This window comes from Lytechinus variegatus, chromosome 17 (assembly GCF_018143015.1).
Source record: "Lytechinus variegatus isolate NC3 chromosome 17, Lvar_3.0, whole genome shotgun sequence".
Classification (NCBI taxonomy): domain Eukaryota; kingdom Metazoa; phylum Echinodermata; class Echinoidea; order Temnopleuroida; family Toxopneustidae; genus Lytechinus; species Lytechinus variegatus.
The window spans coordinates 30,717,747-30,743,537 of record NC_054756.1 but is presented as its reverse complement, the minus strand read 5'-3'; the positions used below and the strand labels follow the sequence as shown (position 1 = coordinate 30,743,537).

Below are 25,791 nucleotides of genomic sequence, written 5' to 3'. Positions count from 1 at the left end.
AAGTGTCTGTTTGTATGAATAAAAATTATGTGCCAAAGGATTCTTGAAGAAATTGTGTAATTGCTGAGAAATAAGCAAAATAAGCGCGGATTCGGTCACTTCCATCGGGCCTTTATTCCAGCAATAATAATACACTGTCAAACGTGCGCCTATCTGTGTTGGCGATCTTCAGCATGATTGTATTTCAGCTTAGATTTTATGATTTCACAAAGTTCAGGTTATATAACTGTACCAGATCTAGATCCACGATGATATCGTCATACTTAACCTTGGTTTGACAGACTTTCTCACGAAATTAGTGTTATACTGTAACTACTATCATTTAGCTTCAATATGTTGCCACATATAAAGCCATCATAAATCAACTACCACTGACCTTGTGAAGAAAGGGGTTAACTGATAATAAATTCTGTGATTTCATTTGTTTACATGTATCAGGAGATCATTTCAATAATAATAGCTGGATTCATATCGCGCTTTTTGCTTGAGGATACAAAAAGCTTCCTATTATTACCCCGGCTTTACCTCGAGCTAACATCACCAGCGCTCACCCCAACAAAAAAATAAGATTTGAATAAAAAGATAAAAATCCAACAAGCATAATAAAATTTCATCAAAATCGGATGTAAAATAAGAAAGTTATGACATTTTAAAGTTTCGCTTGATTTCACAAAACAGTTATATGCACATCCTGGCTGGTATGCAAATGAGGAGAGTGATGACTTCATCCACTCACTATTTCTTTTTTTATTTCCTCATATGAAACGAACAAAAATTTTCTCGTCATTATCAAGTGAAACAGTGATTAATTCCTTCCTGAACACGTGGAATTAGCATTGTTTAATACTATACGTTTCAGTCAAGTCGGTCCCTATGGTAAAATCTGTAAAAATGAAATATTATACAAATCAAACAATAAAAAACAAAAGAAATAATGACTGATGGACATCATCGACTGACTCATTTGCATGTCACTGAGTTGTGCATATCACTGTTTTGTCAAAAATAAACAAAATTTTAAAATGCCATAACTTTCTTATTTTACATCCGATTTGATCAAATTTTTGGTGTTATGCTAGTTTGATTTTCTCTATTTATTCAAATCAATATTTTGTTGGGGTGGAATTGACCTTTAATGAAGTAAAGTCAACAATGTACTTACCTCTGTCTTTAGAGCAACAGGACAATGATCTGTTGTTCTAGCGAGAAGAGAAGGAAAGAAATTCCTTAGGTTGGACTCAGGATTCTCTTGGAAGGCAAGACTCTGTGAGAAAACACAAGACACCTCTAAAATTACACTTCTCATCTCATCTTCCACTCACCATCACCAGGGATTCTCATCCAATCTCATTTGGTTTAAAGTTCTTTACTAGTACACCTTACACCCGGGGGGGCCACTTCCATTCACAACTGGATACCATGCGCGACCATATTCTGAAAATGCACCCCTTAACAAGTATTGGCATGTGAAACCCTACCCTTAACAAGTATTGGAAACAAAACGATATACTCTTGGCAAATATTCCCTGAAATGAACCCCTTAACAAGTACAGGAATGTTTTATTGTTACGGGTCCTTCGGTCGTCGGCTTTACCTTATTTGGTTTAGTACGCCCCCATCTTCTACACCTCGCGCAAATCGGACTCTAAACACGAAGTGTTGCGGGCAAAAAGGACATCCTTTATAAAACATTTGAATTTTGTTTTATCATCCCTGCAAATTTGACCCTAAACACGTAATTTTCCTAGCGAAATAGATACCCTTTTTTCATTATTTTTGTGTTTTTGACACCCTTATCACGTTACGTACGTAACGTGCCCTATCGTGAAAAGACATCCTTTTTACGTGTTTTTTTGGTCGCGCATGGTATCCACTCGTCAAAGTAAGTGGCCCCTCCTGGACCTTACATCACCAAAGATACTTCTCACTCTTAACTTTCTCTTAATTATCTTTTAATTTTCATCTCCATCACATTTCAGTATTAAACCCATGGGCCCGTATTCTGAAGTCAGGTTTAAATCAGACCATGCTCTAACTCTGTCCTAAAATTATGGCGAGCCAAAAGTGTCAAAATTTACATTATATTGTGTATTTCTTATGTTTACTGTGCTCTTTCCTGATTCTTTGATGGTGAAGACAATTATCTAATTTATACCTCCTAGAAAATGGGGGATGATTTGAGAGCCAAATGAGCTGAAATATTATATCTCTACTGTTAGTGATTTATGCCCCTATTGGCTATCCATACTTTAAACCCACAATTTCAAACCCAAGTTTAACCCTAAATAGACTGGGCTATTTCGATGCCTAAGAAGACTGGGAGGGGGCTGATTCAGCCCCCCTTATGATCTCGGCCGTCGATTGCGCGTTCGCGACGAAAATTGGCACACGCGTTACCCATGGCATTATCTACAAAGCTATAACATCAAATTCTGCAAAAAATCTCATGTTTCATTAATTATGCTACTTTATGCGTAAAATCATAAGTTTGCTCTGATTAATAAAATAATGCGCCTGAAATGCTAATTTTTGTTTCACATACTCTAGATAGGCATATGATCAAATTTATTTTTAAAAAATTTCAACATCACATTTATTTTCTTATGTATTCTATTGTTTTCGAAATTTCTTATTGTTTTTCGACTTTTTGTTTTTTATTGTTTTTTCAATGGAAATCGTCGGGAACTTTATCTTGACCATAAAAAAGATAAAATTAATTGATTTTAAGCAGTAAAAGGAAAAATAATGATACATTTATGAATTTTGGCTAAAAACACTACTTGCATTGGATTTGTACACAAATTCATGTTTTTGAGTAATTTTGGGTCTGCATGCACTTACGAAATGTTGTGTAATTTCTGAACCGCGTACCTGGGGGTCACAATTTGGGTCTCAAAAGTTGCGCGAGACTTGAAAATAAAAAGTCAGCGAGCGACGCGGTCAAAAAAATTTGCGCGGCGGATTTATCGCGAAAAATGTTGAGGGGGGGCTGAATCAGCCCCCCCAGTCTTTTTAGGGTTAAGTTAAACCCAACTTCAGAATATGGGCCATGGTGATCTACAAAGTAAACATCTCCCATGTTATCTGAACCAACAGGCAAACTTTCAAAGATCATCTGACCTAATTCACCTTGCCAAAGTCAGAACCACATCTTTCACATAGGAATCATTCATGGATGCTTTAATCCTCACATTCACCAATGATAAAACCCACTGTGAGAGACAGGATTCTATCACAATGTATTTCATGCTTTCATCATGGTTTTCTCATTTATTTGTTTGAGGATTACCAATGTTTTTATAGATTTAACATGTACAATGGTGTTCTCTAATGGGGTAGTCCTATGGAGGTTGGTAAAACGAATCAATATCTTTCCAGAGTAAGTAATCTCTATATATGTTTAACATAATAATTAATTTAATCAATTGAAAAGCAAAGCTTTTAATCTAAAAAACAAATCAAAATAAATATGTGTGATTTTCGTAATGAATAGTAGTAATCCGCTTTTATATAGTGCATAATGAATCTGAACAACATGTCTAAGCGCTTTACAGATATATTATTACTGAACTTGTAAATCAAAAATTAAATGAAAATATAATGTAAACTTTCATGATCTAACATACCTTGAGTCTTGGGTAGTGGCCAAACAGTTGTTTTTGTAAGCTGCAAAAATGAGAAAGATACTCATTTATTCATTTATGTAGTAATGCATTAATGTTATTTTGATACTAATTTATTTGATCTATCAATTAAATCATTTTTGTTATATTTATTCATTTTACCAAAATGACAAATTAAACAAGTAATGATATAGACCATACACGTAGGTACTATACAGTGCGTATCAAAAAAAAGTTTACACTTAGAAAAAGTCCTGTAAAATTATGTAATATCCTGAAGATTTTTCCACATTTCAACTTTTAATTTTAACATTTTAAGCAAATGACGATTTAACTGTCGAAAAATATTTCCGCGTGAGTGAGCAGCACTTACTTTTGAAAAGTTCGTGAAAAATGATTTGCGCAGAACTTTGAAATAGTTATGCGAATAAAAGTAGACCTTAATCATGAAGAACACGTGGAAATTATCTAGTAAAATTGATTTGAAGATATCTTTTATCTTTTTAAACTTGTTTCCTTGCCCAAAACACTTCGAGGGGTGCATTGCGCCCCACCCCACTCACCCACACACCGAGTCCATCATGACGATATTTGCTTTACACTGAGCTGTGATTTACATGAAATGGCTTAGGCTTGATTCTCATTTTGTTAATCATGGTCAAGCTTAACAAAAGTGTGGAGAAACAAGTATTAAATGAAAAATGAAATGTAAACCCACTTTACATGATAAAAACTTAGTGAAAAATGTTGGAGATGTCTGTTTTAAGCTTTTGTTTTATGTCCTCAGATCCAGCTGGCACAAAAAGGGTAAAGGTTGTGCTTACTAAGTGTTAAAATTTTAAGTTGGATGGCAAAATGGTTACAAAATGCTTGAACGTATCCGTTTTATTTCAATTGACTCAAGTTGCCAGGGAAATGTATGAGAAATGTTTCGCAGGTTAAGTTTGATTTCGCCTTTTCACTTTGACACAGCATGAAAACGAGCATTTCTGCGCAAACAGATTTCTGCGAGCTTTACAAAAATGGACAGTGCTCACTCAAGTATAACATTCTGTCAAATTTTTTACTTTCATTGGATAGATGAGACCCAAAACCCAAGAATATATGTGAAAAAATTACCCACATGTTGTATATTTTTAAACCCCAGGGCTTTTTCAAAGTGTAAACCTTTTTTTGATACGGACTGTATAACTATACTCTACTGCATGCTAGCGCTAGTGCACTTTCACACCCTGCAATGATAGCAAACTAATTCCACCTATTTATTTCCAATTCCAAATTATAGATCCTTAACCCGATTTTCAACAACATCAGTGATTACATGGCAAGGTGAAGTCCACAAACATGTTGCTGCCCTCCACTTTTGTTTGGTGAAATCTGACTAAGAATTCAAACAACGACATTGAGATCAAAGCATTTCAGATGCTTAATTTGGCTTGAATTCAGGTTAAGTATTGTATTAAGTTAGATATTTGGGGATATACATGAGCTTAGTTCCAGCATGGAGGTAAATGATTCATATTATTCAGTTGTTTATTTGATATTTTTTGAAGACATAAACAGCTTCCAATCTTTGCCATTTCAGCTCTCAACCCTGACCAGCCAAGCCCAGGAGATTCTCCCAACTATTCAGGCTCCGAGATCCAGCCCGGCCCAGCTCTTAGCATTGAGCAAATTCAGGACAAGTCTTTACAAACCCTAGGAATAATCCGACCAGTTTAATGTGTCATCAGCATACATGTATAGAACAAATTTCATGCTAATATTGGCAATTACTGTCTTTTTCTATTTTAGAAAGCAATCCAAATAGAACGCAATGGAATAAATGGAGTCAAATATTTCAAAACAACACAGAGCAAATTTAACACAATTTCCTGGTCCAAGAACAAAATATAATTGACCTCCTTGAGAAATCATTGGCATGTTATGACTTACTTTGGTTGAAGTGAGTTGTTAGGAGTGAAAACATAGTCGAGAATAGGGAAGAACTCATTAGGACCTAGAACTTGACTGGCACGTTTTTCATCCAGCTTCTGCCTATGAATACAAAACAAATCATTTTTGTCAATTCAAACACAGCTTACTCCTATACACAATGCATCATTTGAAAGTTATGATGGTAGCTAACATGAGACTCCAGTGCAACAATTGCATTAGGAGTATGAAATAGGGATGAAGTCCAGTAGCGGCTGCACAGAAACGCTGTTAGTGAAGGTGTTGTTAGCGCTAACAAGTCACTAACAAATCTAACACCATGAGCAGAATGAACGCATAGAAACCACTGTTAGGCCAAGTGTTGTTAGAGGGTTTGAGCCATACAGTTAGGCAAAAGCTATGACATACTGTAGGGCCTATTGATCTACGTGTATGTATGGATTGATACAGTGTGAGAGGCCTTTATCCCAGAGGCTTAATCTATTACTCTCATTCAACTGGGGTTGGATTTATTACATTGACAATTACTTTGTAACAAAATTGTACTGCGGTGTTAATTACTGAAATCTGATTATTTCTACATAATTCATAGACCTTAATATCGCTGTAAAATGTCTTTTTTAACGGCAAAAATCAATGATTGTTGGAAATATAAGTTGCACATATAGAGTGGAAGAATGTCTTCCGTCTATGACAGGGGACACAGAAACAGGGGGGAGGGAGAAGCTTTAGCCCCCACACTTTTTCCAAAAATTTAACAAAATATTTTACAAAATTACTACTTTTTATGCATCTGACAAACTGAGAAGGTTCACCAAGTATGCATACAGTAAGTTATATCAAAATCCATCCAAGACCCCTGTAACAAAAATGCACCAATTGATCATATACACTAATCGATGTAATCAATCATAGTTGATCATATACACTAATCAATGTAATCAATCATAGTTGATCATACACACTAATCAATGTAATCAATCATAGTTGATCATACACACTAATCAATGCAATCAATCATAGTTGATCATACACACTAATCAATGCAATCAATCATAGTTGATCATACACACTAATCAATGTAATCAATCATAGTTGATCATACACACTAATCAATGCAATCAATCATAGTTGATCATACACACTAATCAATGTAATCAATCATAGTTGATCATACACACTAATCAATGCAATCAATCATAGTTGATCATACACACTAATCAATGCAATCAATCATAGTTGATCATACACACTAATCAATGCAATCAATCATAGTTGATCATACACACTAATCAATGCAATCAATCATAGTTGATCATACACACTAATCAATGCAATCAATCATAGTTGATCATACACACTAATCAATGCAATCAATCATAGTTGATCATACACACTAATCAATGTAATCAATCATAGTTGATCATACACACTAATCAATGCAATCAATCATAGTTGATCATACACACTAATCAATGTAATCAATCATAGTTGATCATACACACTAATCAATGTAATCAATCATAGTTGATCATACACACTAATCAATGCAATCAATCATAGTTGATCATACACACTAATCAATGTAATCAATCATAGTTGATCATACACACTAATCAATGCAATCAATCATAGTTGATCATACACACTAATCAATGCAGTCAATCATAGTTGATCATACACACTAATCGATGTAATCAATCATAGTTGATCATACACACTAATCAATGTAATCAATCATAGTTGATCGTACACACTAATCAATGTAATCAATCATAGTTGATCATACACACTAATCAATGCAATCAATCATAGTTGATCATACACACTAATCAATGCAATCAATCATAGTTGATCATACACACTAATCAATGCAATCAATCATAGTTGATCATACACACTAATCAATGTAATCAATCATAGTTGATCATACACACTAATCAATGCAATCAATCATAGTTGATCATACACACTAATCAATGCAATCAATCATAGTTGATCATACACACTAATCAATGCAATCAATCATAGTTGATCATATACACTAATCAATGTAATCAATCATAGTTGATCATACACACTAATCAATGCAATCAATCATAGTTGATCATACACACTAATCAATGCAATCAATCATAGTTGATCATACACACTAATCAATGCAATCAATCATAGTTGATCATACACACTAATCAATGTAATCAATCATAGTTGATCATACACACTAATCAATGCAATCAATCATAGTTGATCATACACACTAATTAATGTCAGCCCTATGACTAATGTTACTAGCTTACCCTAAGAACCAATCCAATGTAGAGATAGCATAGGGAGAAATCATCTTATGACCAAGAAGAGGTAGCATCAGCTTACTCCAAACTTGAGGAATAAACAAAACAGAAAACATATTTTTGTTACATTTTTTTAACAACACACTGAATAGATTCAGAAAACCAATTGATTGCTAATACAGTTGGACAAGTACTTGTATCAAATTTTAAAAAAGATCAGACTATTTTCTTTTTAATTGGCTCCTTAAAACATAAAAAATTATATATCTATGAAATGTTAATAATCTCAAATTTAATATGGCTTTATAATGAATGAATTTAATATTCAAATGAATCCATCTTCATAAAACTTTGCTATAATTGTAATTTGAAAAGAGCAGACATAAATGAACTGTCCACTGGCCAGTAGTCAAATAGGCTCTTCTAAAACCCAATCAAATATGAAAGCATATATCACCATATCAGAGCTGCCAACCTAGAGAAAAATATTTCAGTAATTTGAAAGTGAAAGAGAACCCACAATTTTTGTCATAAAATGATTAATAAATAATATAGGATTTGCAAAGTGCACGTATCCACCTTGCTAGGTGCTCCTATATTACCCGGCTAAGCTAGGCTACCTATCAGGTGCGCACAGCTTTTTGAGGAAACACTTCCTGCCGGTACCCATTTACCTCACCTGGGTTGAGTGCAGCACAATGTGGATAAATTTCTTGCTGAAGAAAAACACGCCATGGCTAGTATTCGACCCTCTAGTTGAAAGGTGAGAGTCAGAACCATTAGATCACGAAGCACTCATGAAATCATGGGTCATGAAATCAAGTCAGGAAATCAGTATTTCAAAGAAATGCCATAAGACAACACATAAAATGGAAGCCTTAATTTTTTATTTTGCCTGACACCATCAGTATTCTTTTCATTTTTTCAGTACTTCTTATTTTATTACCGGTACCTGAAATACATTTAAGACAAAATTTTCAATGAAATCTTTGAAATATACTTTACAAAGATCAGTGTAATCATACAATACAGTAGTAAAATTGAAATTCATGGTTCCTAAAAAGCTCCTTCCTTGTCAATATGTATATCATTCTGAATTATACTGATGCTTTAGCTTCTCACTGGCAGTTAAACAAAATCTAATTTCCAGTGTTTTTTTTTACTTCATGGCTAAAGCAAGATTTTTCAAACTCTCATAATTGTAACCATTATCTCTTTACAAATATTGAACAAATTAATCAAGAGATATTTGAAAGCATACCATTTTGAAGACATTGGCCTGTATTCTGAACCTGGGTTTAAATTAAACCCTGGTTTATAGTTGTGGTTTAACTACTGAGAGTCAATTGGAGCACAAATCCCCAACAGAACATATTCAATGAATTAACGCATATGACATCCAAATTGTTCATAATTGTTTGGGAATAACTGAAGAATTTTTCTTCATTATGAAAGCAAAAGGATACAAAATAGTAAACATAAGAAATATACAATATAAACAGAATTTTTGAACTTTTGGCTCCCCATAATTTTAGCACAGAGTTAGACCGTGGTCTAAGTTAAACCTGACTTCAGAATATGGGCCATAGCCTCAATCTGGCTATTGTTATAATACCTTACCTTGCAATCCAATGACTGGATCATGATGACCAGCTTGAATACATCCCCATAGGATGGTCAAACAAGTAGCCCGGTCACTCTGTCTTCGTTTCAATACCTCCAGATACTTGAAATAAACATTTACACAGCTGGTAAATGGTCATGATAAAGTTTGCTCGAATGTTTGTGCAAGTTGATTACTTATTCCATTTGAACTGAGGTTATGAAATGAAATTCGCCTTTTGAGCAGCTATCCATCTTACAAAAGTGAACTTGAGACATAATTTTTTCAGATTGCCTATTGTCTTAATCATTATTTTCATCTTCCTAGTTAAAAACATTTTTTTTAAATTCAGCCTTTGATCAATAGTAACAATATGATGCATTTATATAGCACTTTTAACAAGTGTTTCTAAACGCTTAGTGACAAACTACTAGATATTGATGCTTTGCACGTTCCTTGATTGAAATGCATCAGTGCTAAAGGCATCATCACAACCATGGATCATCAATATCATCATCATCATCATCAACATTATCAACATCATCACCATCATCACCACCACCATCACTATTATCACCATCAACTTAATATATTCACTTACATCAGAGATACGATTAGTAACAAAATGAGGATAATCCACTGCAAGAAGCTGGAGAAAGATCCGATATCCATTTACTGCATTTCCTGTGGATAATATCACAACAAACGGATCATTCATTTTCACTGTTGAAGTACAGTCAATGTAAACTGTGTTTTCAACCAAAAATCATAAATGTATGATTATTTTCAGTTTTGCTGGTCTAAATGTATGTATTTTATGCTGTTTATGATCTTAGAAGAGTCCCCAACGAATTTCATTAAAAAAAACAATGATAAACAAAGGGTCCAACAAACAAAGAAATTTTTATACATAAGAAATTGCAATAAACAATATAATACATAAGAAATTGATCTGATACCACAATCTTTTCATGTAAACTTGCTAAGAACACCACAAATAATTAATATGCAAAAACTAGAACAATTGGAGCTTTATTTATGGAGTTAGAGGAAAAAGTATGATTTTGCATACTAATTACGCATGAAATAAAGTACTATACAGTTTTATAGATTATATCCCAGACAACCTGCGTGCCAATTTTCGGCGCAATCGCGCGGTTGACGGCCGAGATCTGATCTCAAGGGGGGCCTAGGAGCTCCCAAAATACCCCGGCCTAGATAGGGTTAAAGGAAAATGAAACCTTCGGATCACGATACTGTAGCTTGTGTGAAAACAGAAAAATCAAAAAGAACAGATAATGAAAAGTAATGAGAAAGTTATGAGCATTTGAATATTGCGATCACTGTAATGCCATGGAGATCTTCCAATTGGCAATGCGACAAAGATGTGTGATGTCACTTGTGAACAACTTTCCCAGTACTTTTGTATATATTTCACACAAACTACATCTTTCATCGCATCTATCAGTAGATTAGGTATTCCTTCTATAGGAGGGCATATACATGTAAATATACAATTTTTAAAGAAAACATGGACAAAGAGTTTGTATCACCGTGAGAAAGAGCAAAAAGAGACATTTCGGGGGTATTTTACAGCCCATCAAAGGGAAAGTTGTTCACATCTTTGTCGCTTTGCCAATTGGAGAATCTCTATCAAATGCTCATAACTTTCTCATTAATTTTCTGATTTTTCTCAAACTTTCTTTGTTCTTATTCATTGATTTTTCGCTTTCAAAACAAGTCCACATGTTCCAAAGGTTTCATTCCCCAAGTCCACCCCAGCAAAAACTTGATTTGAATAAAAAGAGTAAAATTCATCAAGCATAACACTGAAAATTTCATCAAAATCGGATGTAAAATTAGAAAGTTATGACATTCTAAAGTTTCGCTTCATTTCACAAAACAGTTATATGCACATCTCGGTCGGTATGCAAATGAGGGAACTGATGACATCACTCACTATTTCTTTTGTATTTTATTATATGAAATATATTATATGAAATATAACATGAGGAATTCCACTATTTTAACATTTGGTGCTTCAGGCAAAGGAGGCTTTAATCATCAAATTTGTAAAAATTGAAATATTGTATAATTCAAACAATAAAAAGCAAAAGAAACAGTGAGTGAGTGACATCATCGACTCTCTCATTTGGATGTAACTGGCTCGTTCATATATTAAAATAAGCGAAACTTTGAAATGTCATAACTTTCTTATTTTACATCTGATTTTGATGAAATTTCAAGCATTGTGCTTGTCTGATTTTTCTCTATTGATTCAAATCAACATTTTTCTGAGGTGGACTTGACCTTTAAAGTCACACTACCTATTTGTGAAGTCCCAATGACTAAAAAGTACTTACCTTTAGGAAGATCATTCTCTATCTCTCTGATGCAATGTTGAAAGAACATACTAAGCATTCTCTCAGGGTATGTATCCATCAATGTCTTCAGAAGATTCCTCACTGAACTACTCATCTTACAAAGAGGATAATCTAAGAGTAGACAAACCATCATTTTATTTCAATCACCATTTTCCATATGAAGAAGGGTTACTACCTCACACATCACCATGATGACAATCCCCCCCCCCCCCCCCCCCAACATCCACTTCTTTTTTTTCTCAAGCATCCTCTTCATTGCTAACAGCCGTTTTAAGTTAAAACCCCATATAATAATAACTATAAAATATTAAAAAAAAATAGATGTGAGATTGAAAGGAAACAGACCAAAACTAAGAAATGAATATTTGATAAACTAAGTTTCCTTGAATGCTTGAATAAACATCCTTTTATTGAAAGATGAAAAAAATGTATGCACAGGCTTTTCTTGTTTGTGTATTTATTTATTTTATTTATTCATTTACTAATTTTCCACTCATGGGCTGGATGGCCCTTTTCAGCCATATGCTGTGCTTATGAGGGGTCCATTTTGTTGTATAAATACACCTATAATGTAATGTGAAAGTAATTGGGGATTAAACAGACCAATTCCACTTTGTAGCATTAGCACATAGCAATGGATAGTGTACAGACTCCAAAGAGTTAAACATAATAAATGATGGCCCTTTTTTTCCAAGGTTTATTTACTTCATTTAAATAGCTGGAATGCTTACAAGTAGGCCTGATCTGAGTCATTACATTTATTTTGAAACAAATTAAAATGAAATTAATAAACAGGCGGTTAGGGTTAAAAGGCAGGGTTGTATAAAAATAATATTCCCATACATTGCTGATGTCTTACATTTCACACCTTTACAACCAGGAAATAACCATTTATTTCCCCCTTCTTTCTAGAGTGTGAAAGATCATCGGTATCAGTTAATGTCACACTAGATCTACTAACATGAATGTCCACATATGGGACTGAATTGAACTAGTGTGACATCAACAGTGGGAATATATCAATTGCATCCTGGGTAATGGACTAGTCGAGAAGTCTAAGTTGGAGCTGTTAAAATGACTGTAGATTGACTTTGAATAAATAAAAAATGTCAAACACTAAAGGGGAACAACTCTGATTTATTGACTTACCAGATGGCTTGTCAGGGAAGGTTGGATCCAATTCCTTTGTCAATAATTTCCTGTTCAGCAAAAGAGCCAAATCTCCCAACCAAAGCTAAAAAAATGCCATAAATTGATAGGCATCAATCAATCATCAGTGTAGGAGGTTAAAGGGATTGGTGTATTAAAAGTGAAAATGATAGTAATACTAGAATAAGAATGCTGCTTTACTGTAAACAACAGTAAATAGCACCCAACAGATCGTATAGCATTTGTAGATAGTAAAGCGTTTGCAATAGTGGCCGACATATACTTTGCTTATTACGCGATGCCATCCATCCAATCTGTAAAGAAAACATAGTAAACATAGCAGTGCAAGCCTCCGGGCGCCCTTAAGTATTCCATCAAAACAAGGCTACAATTCACTATCACCCCATACCGATATATTTTATAGAAATATTGTCGGAGAATCTGCGTCACAGGTAGGCAAATTTTGACCTCTTCTTGCACCATTCATTAGTGTTTACGGGATCTATCGCAAGAGAGAAGGAAGCTAATGGTTAACATTATAAATTCATTTGCATGCCTTTTTTACAAATTATTCTGGTGATCACATGGTAATGACGTGATCTGCGCAATGTACAAATCAGCGGACTCCAAATCGCAGTGCAGAACTTGGCTCTCAATTGAACATACATGTAGTCAATGGGTAATAGGTTCTGCAAGCCTTCTGGTTGAAGTCATGTCCAAATCTCCACAACAACTTCAAAATGCAGCCAATGATGACATCGTCATGATATTTAACAGAGTTCCCAGCTTTTCAAGAAAGCAAAATTCCCTCATTTTTCTCTGATGAAGTTTAAAAATTCCCTGATAGTTATTTAAACCTACATGTATGTATTCCCAGTTTTGCATGTTTTCTAAGTTGTTGCAGTGAATCACACATATTTTCAGTATAAAAACTGTACTGCAGTCAAAGAGGCTACACTAAAAAAAACATAACCAGTCATTCAAGGATGTTGTTTTGATATGCAACAAAATATACAAGAGACTGACTGACTACCATAATGCTTTGGACTTTTGGGCTTCTAAAAATTTCCTGATTCCCTGACTTTTCCCTAACTGGAAAAAAGTAAAATGATTTCCCTGATGGGCTGGCAACCCTGTGGCACTAAAATTCCTTAAATCTTCTAACAAGGGGCTAAAACAAAATACTGGAAATTTAGATTAAGTATTTATAAGACTATTTGGAAATTTGATTGCCAAGATTTTATCGGCTGGAAAATTATAAGGTGCTTTTATAATTTCTTTGAAAATCAAAACACAACAGATCATGCAGTGTGCAATGGGCTATAGATATGCAGTGTGCAATAGATACATACAGCTGGTGAATCCGGAACCCTCTCCTTCACATCATCAAGTTGACCTTTAACCTCAGAGACATGAAGAGCATCCAGTGCTTCATCAAGGGTATTAAATCTTTCTGGTTTCTTCTTTCCATCACTGCTTCCTTTCTTCTTCTTCTGCTGTTGGGTTGGCTGGTTTGGTTTTTTGCTGCTATGGCTTGCATCCCCGTTGGCCTTCTTTGTGCCCTTTGCCGAACCATTTGTAAATGCCTCACTAAACATGGTGGCACTCTGCTGAAGTGGGGCTACAAACAAATTATACAAGCAAACTTGTGAGAGTTCGATGTATAGTATCCCAGCTGATATATTTACTTCATAATTATCTAAAGGTAATGTAAATAGGTATAATATAATGCAAATATAATATGAATAGGTGCTAAATGGGTGCCCAGTAGAATGTAAAAGTCATTGTAGATTGTCCAGTACTATACTGTGTGCGCCTCACCGGCAACTGATTGGAATACACCCCAGGGAGTGGAGGATGTGCGCACATTGTGTGCGGGAATGACTGATTGAATCCAAATGACCAGGGTAATAATATATCTGTGTAAAGCGCTCAGACACGCTGTTCCGATGTATTAAGTGCTATATAAAAAGCAGGTTATTATAATATAAGCTACATGTATATGGGTTTTAAAACAAAGTTTGTCACGTCTGTTGTCCTGATTAATCAATTTGACAGAAATTTGGTGAAAAAAACAATCTTGGGATTACGGCTGTTAATGATAACGTCTTTTTTATCATGTTTATTGCTAGTCTTGTTGATAATCGCTTGTTTTTTTAACTTTTTCACTGCAACCATCCTGCCTGTGGGGAATCTACAGGTAGGACTATGGTATGCCAATGCTGTACATAGCACACTCTTTGAAAAATCATTAAAATATCACTTTTGTGACCAATATTACAGATTTCCATACAGTTGCAATTTATTTTTCATTAAGTAACTTGGGAATAATTTTTGTATTCACCAGAGCTCTCAAAAACATGAATTTTGGGCATATTTTTGTGTACGTCCTCTATTGGTGGAAAGTAATATGGCAAGAAAATTTTCATTTTTCAATCTCTATATTTGATTAAGAAAGAAATCATTTCAAGAATTAAATTTAAATAAGAGCCAAGTTGTATGATGAATAGCAGTAATGAAAACTGACAGTGTAAGAAAATCAAGCATTTGTCCCATATAAAAAGAGAAATTAGGCCAAACATTGCCACCATTATTTTGCCACACATGCAGTAGAGGCGCACGGCCAATATTGGAGACCGTCTCCCATGAGAGAGATTATCTCCAATATCAGAGACTTTTGTAAAGATTTTGGGTATCCAATTTCAGAGACAGTCTCCAGTTTGGGAGACCAATTTCCTTTGTTTACATTTGCTTTCAAAGAATTACCTTGGCGGCAAATAAAAATGTGATAAGCAGATTCCTCATGAAAAATTACCCCTTTTCACCATCTACATTGAAAATTCACCGTCTACTTTTGTTTTGATAAGGATTTTTGTTGTCATCCACACACAAAACAAATGGGCTTCTGAGGCTCAGTGAGACAAAATTTGGGGTGGAAATAGTTACGCTTTTGTTGGTGTTGTTTCTTTTGTTCTTTTACAAAGCAAGTCTCTAAAATTAATGATTGGAGTCTCCCATATTGGCCGTGCGCCTCTACTGACATGGAGATGTGAGAATAAGGTTACATCATAACCTTGTTCATTGAATGAGTGGTTTTTTGCCACTTAGCGAAATCCATAACCTTTATCTTGTTGTCGATAATACCCGATATTATGTAGGGACACAATGATTTTCCACGATTGCACTGAATTCATGGAAACGGCCCTTTGAACTTGAAGTTATATCAAACAAATCTACGTCAGTAGATCTACATACATGATTTCATCATGATCATGGATTTCTAATTCTATTTGAGAGGCAGCGTAGCTCAGTCGGTTAGAGCGCATGTTTCGGATAAGATCGTAGATCTCAACGTGAGGGGTTCGAGTCCCGCTCATGGCGAAACGCGTCTAACAAAAAATCTGATGCTATAGCGTTGTGTGTTATCGTGCCTCACCACTGTATTCAGTGCAGGTGTGAATGCAGTTCAGGGTAGGAATTATTTTTTTTTTAGGGGCTACTTTTCTTTTTACATTGGGGCTACCACTGAATATCTTGGGGCTATTTTCTAATTCATGGGGCTACTTTTTTTTTTCGCATATCAGCCATTACCTTTTGACATTACGAGACTCACTGTGACGCCTAACAGCTCAGAACATTTTTTTTTAGCTACAGGCCTTACAATAATCAACAGTGATCCCACCAGAGTCGCCTTCAGCTTTACACACTTCAGATTTGAGCCAATCGAGGCCCCAAGACTTTATTGGCTTATTCAAACATTTAAGAAATCAGATTTAAATGTTTAAGTGTGTTTTGACACCCTCACTCCACATCCCCTTTACAACCAAACACACATGGGCTTATTTATTTTTCATCTTTAATGAACCATGAACAATGAACCCCCCCCAAAAAAAAAAAAAAAAATTAATGAATAAAACAAATATATAAAGGAGAGATGGAGAAAGAGAGAATTCAGATCAAATAATAAATTTATAAAAAAAATCAAGGTTTTTTTTTTCATCGTTAGAATCATGGGTGTGGGTGTTTGTGTGTGATTGTGACTATGGGGTGCACTTGGATTGCATATAAATTATGTTAAAGAAATGAAATAAATATCTTACTCAGTCTATTCAAATTCCAACACATAGCCACAGGCTATATACATGTATTGTAGGTTTATGTACCTTAAGTTTTTCACAAGTTATTTTGAAAACGCAGATCTCCACAGAAAATGCCTTTCATTCTGGAGAGTCGGTGAAAATGTATTCATTAATAACTTAAATATTAATCACAATGAATAAATCATAAAGTTTTTCGACAGTTTTCAAAAATAAACATGAAATCTAAACTCTATCTGAAACAGAAAATCACCATCACTTAGGCCATTACTGATAGAATTCTCACCCAGAGCTCTGGCAGAGAACTGGCTAGCTAACAGCATGCAAGTACCACACTCAAGTGCACGGCGTCCTATTTTTTTTTTTAGATTGATACTTGTTTGATTATTTATTGTCTGATATTTACCCCTCTTCAAGAAAGAAATTAAAAAGTTATAATTCACAACTATAAGCGAAGTGATTTTGGATTATTAAGGCTCTGTTTTGACAAGCAAAGACAGCGACTGTGAGGATATAAGACTCGTACATCTTATGTGCTGTGAACAGGGATTTATTTCCTGAGCAATTCGAATTACTATATCACAGAATTGTGATATCCCAAATTGGAAATGTGTGCATTAGATATTGCACATGGTGAAGTATGGAAAAACCATGGTATTGAAAAAGAGACGCACTTTGCAATTTGAAACTGTGCTTTATATCGTAAATTGAAAGTTACTTGATTTTAGCTTTCCAGATATTTAAATTTAGACATGTACGATATGGCTTCGCTAATTATCCATCTCGCATTCCGACTCGACGATGTCGATAAGCAGAGCTGTCACAATCACCAGCTGATCGCTTACAATTCTGTGCATGCCTAGTACACATACCGTAAGATGCATGTGGTCTCGTTACCAGCTGTGCAGTCTAATCGTGCACGCGTACATATACATAAGCCATGCGGCAAGTGCGTCAACAATTCTTAAAAAGCCTGTGCTAAAGACTATGCTTACTCCGCATCCCATATTACATTGCACGTTTATTTACATGTACAGTCGCGAAGCTTCCGGCTCGGATATTGCATCGACCGTTCAACTTAAAGCTGGCACGGGCGATATAAAAGATGCGCTTGCTCCGCCGCCTGAGAACGTAATTGTGTGAAGTATTTTTTACATTGTCGATGGTATTTTATTGGGGCGACTCTAAAATAAATAGTCGCCCCAAACATTGGGTTTTGAGAATTTTTAGGGGCGATTTGGGCTGTCATGGGGGCGAAATCGCCCGTCGCCCCCGTGTAATTCCGACGCTGATGCAGTTGTAAAACACTCCGTCCATCGGAAAGGACGCAAATGTTGGTCCCGTGTATAGGACTAGGAGAGTCACAACCTATGCACGTTAAAACCAATACACTATTCGTCAAAGAGTAGGGTGTTCACCCGGTCAGTAGAGGCGCTGGTCAGAAAATTGGGATCGTCCCAGTTTACAGGGACTGTCTCAGTTTATAAGGATTTCTTCACACAAGAAATCTAGGAAAGTTCATTCACCTGTTGAGTGCCGACACCAATCAAGAGTGCTAGTCAATGTAAACATATCGGGTTTCATAACAAGATTATTGGAAGACGGCAAGTCATAATAAACAAGTGGAATGCCTCTGGCCGTCTCACCTGCATAACGCGGTTCAATATAGCAGCAGTGCTAACTTTGAATACTACATGTACTCTAACTCGCACAAGATGTTCAGTGATACATGGTTACTCTTATGTCCACTTTTTATGAACTAGACCAATAAACTAACGGAGATATGATGGTTATTCAACAAAAAACCCGAACATGGCCAAAGTTCATTGACCTTACATGACCTTTGACCTTGATCATGTGACCTGAAACTCGAACAGGATGTTCAGTGATACTTGATTACTCTAATGTACAAGTTTCATGAATCAGATCCATAAACTTTTAAAGTTATGATGGTAATTCAACAGATACACCCAATTCGGCCAAAGTTCATTGACCTTTGACCTTGGTCATGTGACCTGAAACACGCACAGGATGTTCAGTGATACTTGATTACTCTAATGTCCAAGTTTAATGAACTAGACCAATAAACTTTCAAAGTTATGATGGTAATTCAACAGATACCCCCGATTCGGCCAAAGTTCATTGACCCTAAATGACCTTTGACCTTAATCATGAGACCTGAAACTTGCACAAAATGTTCAGTGATGCTTGATTACTATTATGTCCAAGTTTCATGAATCAGATCCATAAACTTTCAAAGTTATGATGGGAATTCAACAGATATCCCCAATTCGGCCAAAGTTCATTGACCCTAACTGACCTTTGACCTTGGTCATGTGACGTGAAACTCATGCAGGATGTTCAGTGATACTTGATTAACCTTATGTCCAAGTTTCATGAACTAGGTCCATATATTTTCTAAGTTATGATGACATTTCAAAAACTTAACCTCAGGTTAAGATTTCGATGTTGATTCCTCCAACATGGTCTAAGTTCATTGACCCTAAATGACCTTTGACCTTGGTCATGTGACATGAAACTCTAATAGGATGTTCAGTAATACTTGATTAACCTTATGGCCAAGTTTTATTAACTAGGTCCATATACTTTCTAAGTTATGAAACTTATGATGTCATTTCAAAAACTTAACCTCATGCATTCAGGGTCCGTCTCACTATCTCACGCATGGCACCCATTTTTCTCACGCATCGGGATCCAACAGAAAAAAGAGAGAAAAAGTAGCATTATTCGCTAGATTATACGACTGGCCGACCGCCTTCGCGTCTAGCCCGGCACACGAGACGAATCGAGAGTGCAGTCAGCGCACAGCTAGTACGTGATACGATGAATCGTGTGCGTGCATCGCATGGTTTGGTAGTGGATCGATATCATGATGAAGCCATGCGCGCGCGTTGCGCGCGCCTTTTCGCAAGCGTACGAGTGTAATTTTCATGATTCGGCGCAGAGACGCCGAATCATGAAAATCTCACGCATAACATTTTTTTGAACTTGGCATCTCTGTTCATATGCCATAATAATCAATATAATGATTGTGGGCATTAACAATAACAGAAAGACAAGAAGACTCAATTCTTATCAAGTTCAATTTCAAAGATGGATTTCCAAAGGCAAAGGAAATCAATCTTTGTTTACAAGCTTGCGGGTCGCCTAGCCATTCCAGTGCGAAAAGTCCTGAGCCCGGTCCAAAGGCCCCTTCGGAAATCTTCATCCATAAACTTCATTCCAATCTCGACCAACAATAACTGTTACAAGTATTCGTTCATTCCAAGAACCATCCCAGACTGGAACTCCCTCACACCCCCAACCATCGAAATCAAGAACATAGAAACCTTCAAGCGAAACATACTTCATATCTATACAAAGCAAAGACTAAAAAAGCATCTTCTCTCTCCGCACCATTAACATCTGCGCACTTCCTGCCCGGTTGGCTCCCACTGTGGGGCGTTGGGCAGTACACCTAAAGAAGAAGTGTCTCTTATATGTATAAGGGAGGGGATTCAAGGCTTCGTGATGAAGAAGTATATGTCAAAATTTTTAAAAATATCATCACAAAGTCCTCAAAGCTACACTCATTCAATGAACAAGGTTATAATATAACCTTGTTCTCAGTTATATCTCCATGTGTGGCAAAATAAGGGTGGCAATGTTTGGCTTATTTTCTCTTTTTCTTTAGGGCAAATGCTTGACTTTTTTACACTGACAGTTTTCATTACACCTAGTATTATTCATAGTATACTACTTGGCTCCTATTTCAATTTGATTCTTTAAATCTTTTTTTTCTTAATTAAAAATAGAGATCAAGACAAAAAAATGAAAATTTTCTTGCCATATTACTTTCCACCAGTAGAGGGCGTACACAAAAATATGCCCAAAATTCAAGTTTTCGAGCGCTCTGGTGAATACAAAAATTATTCCCATGTGTCTAATGAAAAATAAATTGCAACTGTATAAAAATTAGTAATTTTGGTCACAAAAGTGATATTTTAAAGATTTTTTGAAGTGTGTGCTCTGTATGGTCAGTTCCCCCAAGTCTGCGCGGTCTCCCAAGTCTGCGCACCCGCGTATCTGCGCGATTCTAATTAAAGAAGATACGCAACGAGCACGAACTTTACAAATGCAATACATAGGCAGGTATTCATTAAAAAATCCGACTCAAAATGGTGGAAAAATAATGAATTCAGGGCATTTCATGTGACAGCCTCATAAATGCAGCCTTTGACTTTGTCATCAAAATCCCCGAAACGTGTGCAAAGTGAATGAGTGCGCAGACATGGGGTACCATTGTTTTTTTCAATCTGAAAATGACTGCCCGCAGTTTTTTCAAGAAAATCCTATATTTTCTTTTATTTTTTAATGAGAAATTTGGTACACTTACTCTTAATAATATAAGGAACATTATCAACTCAAAGATTTTGTGTAATAAGAAAAAAATCATGTTAAATCTGAACTCAAATTGTTAGGTGCGCAGACTTGGGGCCCACCATCATACAACATTGCCAATGTCATTGGCATACCATACTAGTCCTACCTGTAGATTCACCACAGGCAGGGTGGTAGCAGTGAACAAGTGCAAAGCTACGTTAACTCACAAGGGAACAAATTCTGAATCTATTAAACTAAAATTAAAGTCTAAGATAACGTCATTCACTACATGTGGGACTACAATCCAAACATGGGGCAAAGCTGGTTGCTGACATCTGGCGATACCTCTCGTTCTCTATTGAATTAACCATCAACCTACTTATCAAATAAAAAGTTTTCTTACACATCTGATCCACTGTCGGTGCATTTTGAACAAGTGCTTTCTGTGCCGCCCTTTTATCGGCCACAGTGGCCTTCTTTTTGTGTGAAACCGTTTCCCACTTTCCTCCGCTTGTCGACATTTTGAGAAGTTTAGCCGTTTGATATCCATATATCTACTCGACTCGACTCGACTAGACTCTAGACTATAGTATTCAGATATCGATAAAGAATTAAAGATGGGCCGTACTTTGGTCATTATTTATTTATCATATCAATCTTAATCCTATTTATTCATTTATTAAAGAATTTATTTAATTTTTTATCTTTTTTTTTTAAGTGAAAAAATATTTACCAAAACTTTATTAAAACTCTAAGTTTTTAATAGAAGACATCTTTACTGTGCGATGATTAAATCAGCAACGTTGTACACGTGTAAAAAGTATGAACATCCACCACTGGCTTGCTAGCTGTGCACCTTGACCCCCCTCCCCGAAAAAATGTAATAAATAGAAATGTAGAGATTCTTCTTCTATGACTAACTGGATCCTCTCTTCTTTTGTGTCAAGGTCGATCCTGGCATTGCTGTACAAATGTGTGAAGCTATACACATACATGATGTACAACAGCTTTGACAACTCTTTTATTTAAATATTGTAAAGAAATGGATGAAGAGAACAATGGTAGACGTAGCTTAAATCAAGGTTCCCCAGAGCTCTCTACCCTTTGGAAAAATCGGTTATGCCGAAAAAATGTCTCTGCCGGGAATCGAACCCGGGCCCCCAGCTTTGAACGCCGGTGCCTTAACCACTATACCACAGAGACGGGCTAGTGGCTAGGCCGATTGACCGTCAGAAAGACAGATTTTCGACACTTTACCAATTGGTAAAGTGTATACTTTCTCACATACGTGTACTGTATCGAAGCAATAGCTTTGATCCAGCTGAGGCATGACGGCTTGTCATTGTTCAAAACCCACCTTCACCCGTCAAAGGTAATTGGTAAAGTGTCGAAAATCTGTCTTTCTAACGGTCAATCGGATCTCGGTTGGCCTAGCCACTAGCCCGTCTCTGTGGTCTAGTGGTTAAGGCACCGGCGTTCAAAGCTTGGGGCCCGGCCGGGTTCGATTCCCGGCAGAGACATTTTTTCCATTTTTTCTGCATAACCAATTTTTCCATAGGGTATAGCTCTGGGGAACCTTGATTTAGGCTACGTTTACCATTGTTCTCTTCATCCATTTCTTTACAATATATATATATATATATATAATATATATATATATATATATATATATATATATATATATATATATATATATATATATAACGAAGTATGTCCCCAGTCTCGGAAAGAAAATTATAATCAAACTAAATGAAGAATATTCAAAGAATGCTCAAATATTCCACTTTAACTAGTTTCGTCTTTAATTCTTCAGAAAGTGAAATATTGATTCACAACTGGTTCATACAAAAATTGCGCTCTAGCGCCATATACCAAGCATGTATACGCTAATAAGATGCGTTGCGTAGCAACGGAAATTATTATGTTATCATCCTTACGTAATTTACCTCATAATCTAAAACGCTTTGATCAAAAGACGTAATTTACGTCATAATCTGAAGCGCTATAATCAAAAGATATTTCATTATTATCATTTACACCCATTAAAAGAATTAGTCCATTTCTATTTTTATTCTTTATGAATAATATAATATTAAGGCCTATTCAACTCCGGCTGAAATATGTCAATGAAATGTTTCTCTTTTATTTTACCTTCGTTTTCATTGTCTGTTTTTTAATTTCTAAAAAGACATGAAATTCTGGAGTTATTCCTTTTGCACATATTGATATATGTTTACTTACATTAAGAATTTGATATTTTTTCTCCCTTATGTGTTGACGGTGGAGGCCCTCCAATATATTCTTTTCCACATCCGTTGCAGGTCATGCAATAAATCAAATTCCGAGATGTGCATAATTATGAATCTTTAAATTTGAATGCTTTTTTATAATCATTGTTTTTAAATTCTAACCTATCCGTAGTACACTGTTAGAAAAAATAAAAGAAGTTCCTGCAGCAGAGTCTCGAGAACACCTGTAATCTTACCGAATTGCGTAATCTTACAGGAAATTGGTATTTGATGTATGGAATCTTACAAATTTCCTTGAATAAAACACCCTTTTCCCCTTTTTAAACAGACCTGTTCTGTTAAATTGCAGAAAAATTCTTGTTTTATGAATTTACAGAATGATTCTGTTATTGCTTTCTACAAAATCTTCTGTTTATTTTCTGTAAAATCACGGTTTTTTTACCAATTTCCTGTAAGATTACGCAATTCGGTAAGATTACAGGTGTTCTCGAGACTCTGCTGCAGGAACTTCTTTTATTTTTTCTAACAGTAGTAGGCATATATGGGCACGTTTTAAATCGTATTATCACATTTTTTGTCCCTCCTTGTGATTTGTCTAACGATACTTTTGTCAAAATTTTCTTCAAATTAGGAGCTTCTCTTTTGCTTGCAACATAATTAGTTTTATCAAATACCCATTTAAGGTTAGCATCATTATTCAAAAGGGACATTGGCCGTTTTATAGAATTTGAAAAGTTTCCATTATTCGGATTATATGTAGAAACGAAAACAATGTTATCTAATTGATCAATCTTCTTTTTTGTTTGTCTTAAAAATTTTTGTTCTATAGAACGTGCTTTCTGTATGCCAACTTCGACAAGTTCCTTTGGATATCTGCGAAGGATAAGCATTGATTCTAATTCTTTTAATTTTTTCTATAATTTCTTCATTAGACACAAGAGTACAAATTCTTCTTGCCAGATTATATGGAACATTTCCTTTTGTGTGTCACGGATGACAAGCGTTGAAGTGCAAATATTTGATGCTTGTCTGTAATCTTATAATATATGTTTATATGTTTCCAATTTACAACTTTTCTTTTTAACATTTATATCCAAGAACGAAATGGTTTCTCCTGAAATAACATCTATTTTTAACTTAATATCTTCACGAATATTTTGAAGTATATTATAGAAAGCTTGAACATCACCAAACTCGTTTTTCCATATAATAAAACAGTCATCCAAATACCTAAACCAATTTTCTTCACAATATAATCTGGCGTTCTGCGAAATGATTTCCTCTACTTTCTTATATTGTTGCTTATATAATCTGTTTCTCGGATATTCAACAACTATATTTATTCATTTATTTATTTATCAAAACATCTTTCAACAGGTTAAAACATTAATCAGCTAGCAGGCTGTTTCACATAATGGTCCTGCATAAAGAAAATATACACATATTACAAGGAAAGATTACAAATAATGAGGAATACATATCATTATATACAGCAAGATTAAAAAACAAATAATGCTAAGAATGAAAAATCAGAAAAAAGGAACAATTAGGAAGACTTATCTCATAGTAAGATAAAGAAGTGAATGAAAAAAGAACGAGGTTTTATACATCGATATCAAGACAGGAATGGGTCTCAATTCAAAAAGTCGTAACAATATCAATACTCATAGGAAATCCAGACACATTGATGATTTATTTGGCAATCATGCTAATAGTATCATATATGGATCAAAGTTTTATCAATGCATATATCAGCATTCGACAAGAAAGGGGATATATCAACGATAAAATTGATATGCTTCATAACAGTATTAATGTCTTAACTTGCTTAGATTAATGGCAAATACATCCGAATATATTATCCGATATTGCAATAAAGTGATACAAAAAACCAACCTCCGTGTCCTCGTCACACTTTTGATATCGACTATCGCTGAAGAGAGTACAAAAGATTAAATCGGTCTTGCCTCGCCTCAATAGGTCCATGGTTGGTGTGACTAACGTCATGCGTATACTGTACATGACGTACAGCGATAGAAAGGTGTATATTATTTAATTGATGTGGGTAAATGGC

At 35.2% G+C, this 25,791-nt stretch overlaps 1 protein-coding gene across 1 annotated transcript in view; it reads right to left on the bottom strand.

The window, feature by feature from the left end:
* The window catches only part of LOC121430958 (transmembrane protein 214-A-like), a 39,049-nt gene extending 17,022 nt beyond the window's left edge, over positions 1-22,027 (bottom strand). The window contains exons 1-10 of the mRNA XM_041628397.1: positions 21,872-22,027; positions 14,341-14,609; positions 12,989-13,073; positions 11,819-11,950; positions 10,057-10,139; positions 9,473-9,578; positions 7,859-7,940; positions 5,559-5,660; positions 3,627-3,666; positions 1,163-1,264 (exon numbers count right to left, since the gene is read on the bottom strand). Of these exons, the coding sequence (XP_041484331.1) occupies positions 1,163-1,264; positions 3,627-3,666; positions 5,559-5,660; positions 7,859-7,940; positions 9,473-9,578; positions 10,057-10,139; positions 11,819-11,950; positions 12,989-13,073; positions 14,341-14,609; positions 21,872-21,989 (1,119 nt within the window). The 5' untranslated portion in view covers positions 21,990-22,027. The remainder of the gene's footprint in view (positions 1-1,162; positions 1,265-3,626; positions 3,667-5,558; positions 5,661-7,858; positions 7,941-9,472; positions 9,579-10,056; positions 10,140-11,818; positions 11,951-12,988; positions 13,074-14,340; positions 14,610-21,871) is intronic.
* Positions 22,028-25,791: the final 3,764 nt, after the last annotated feature.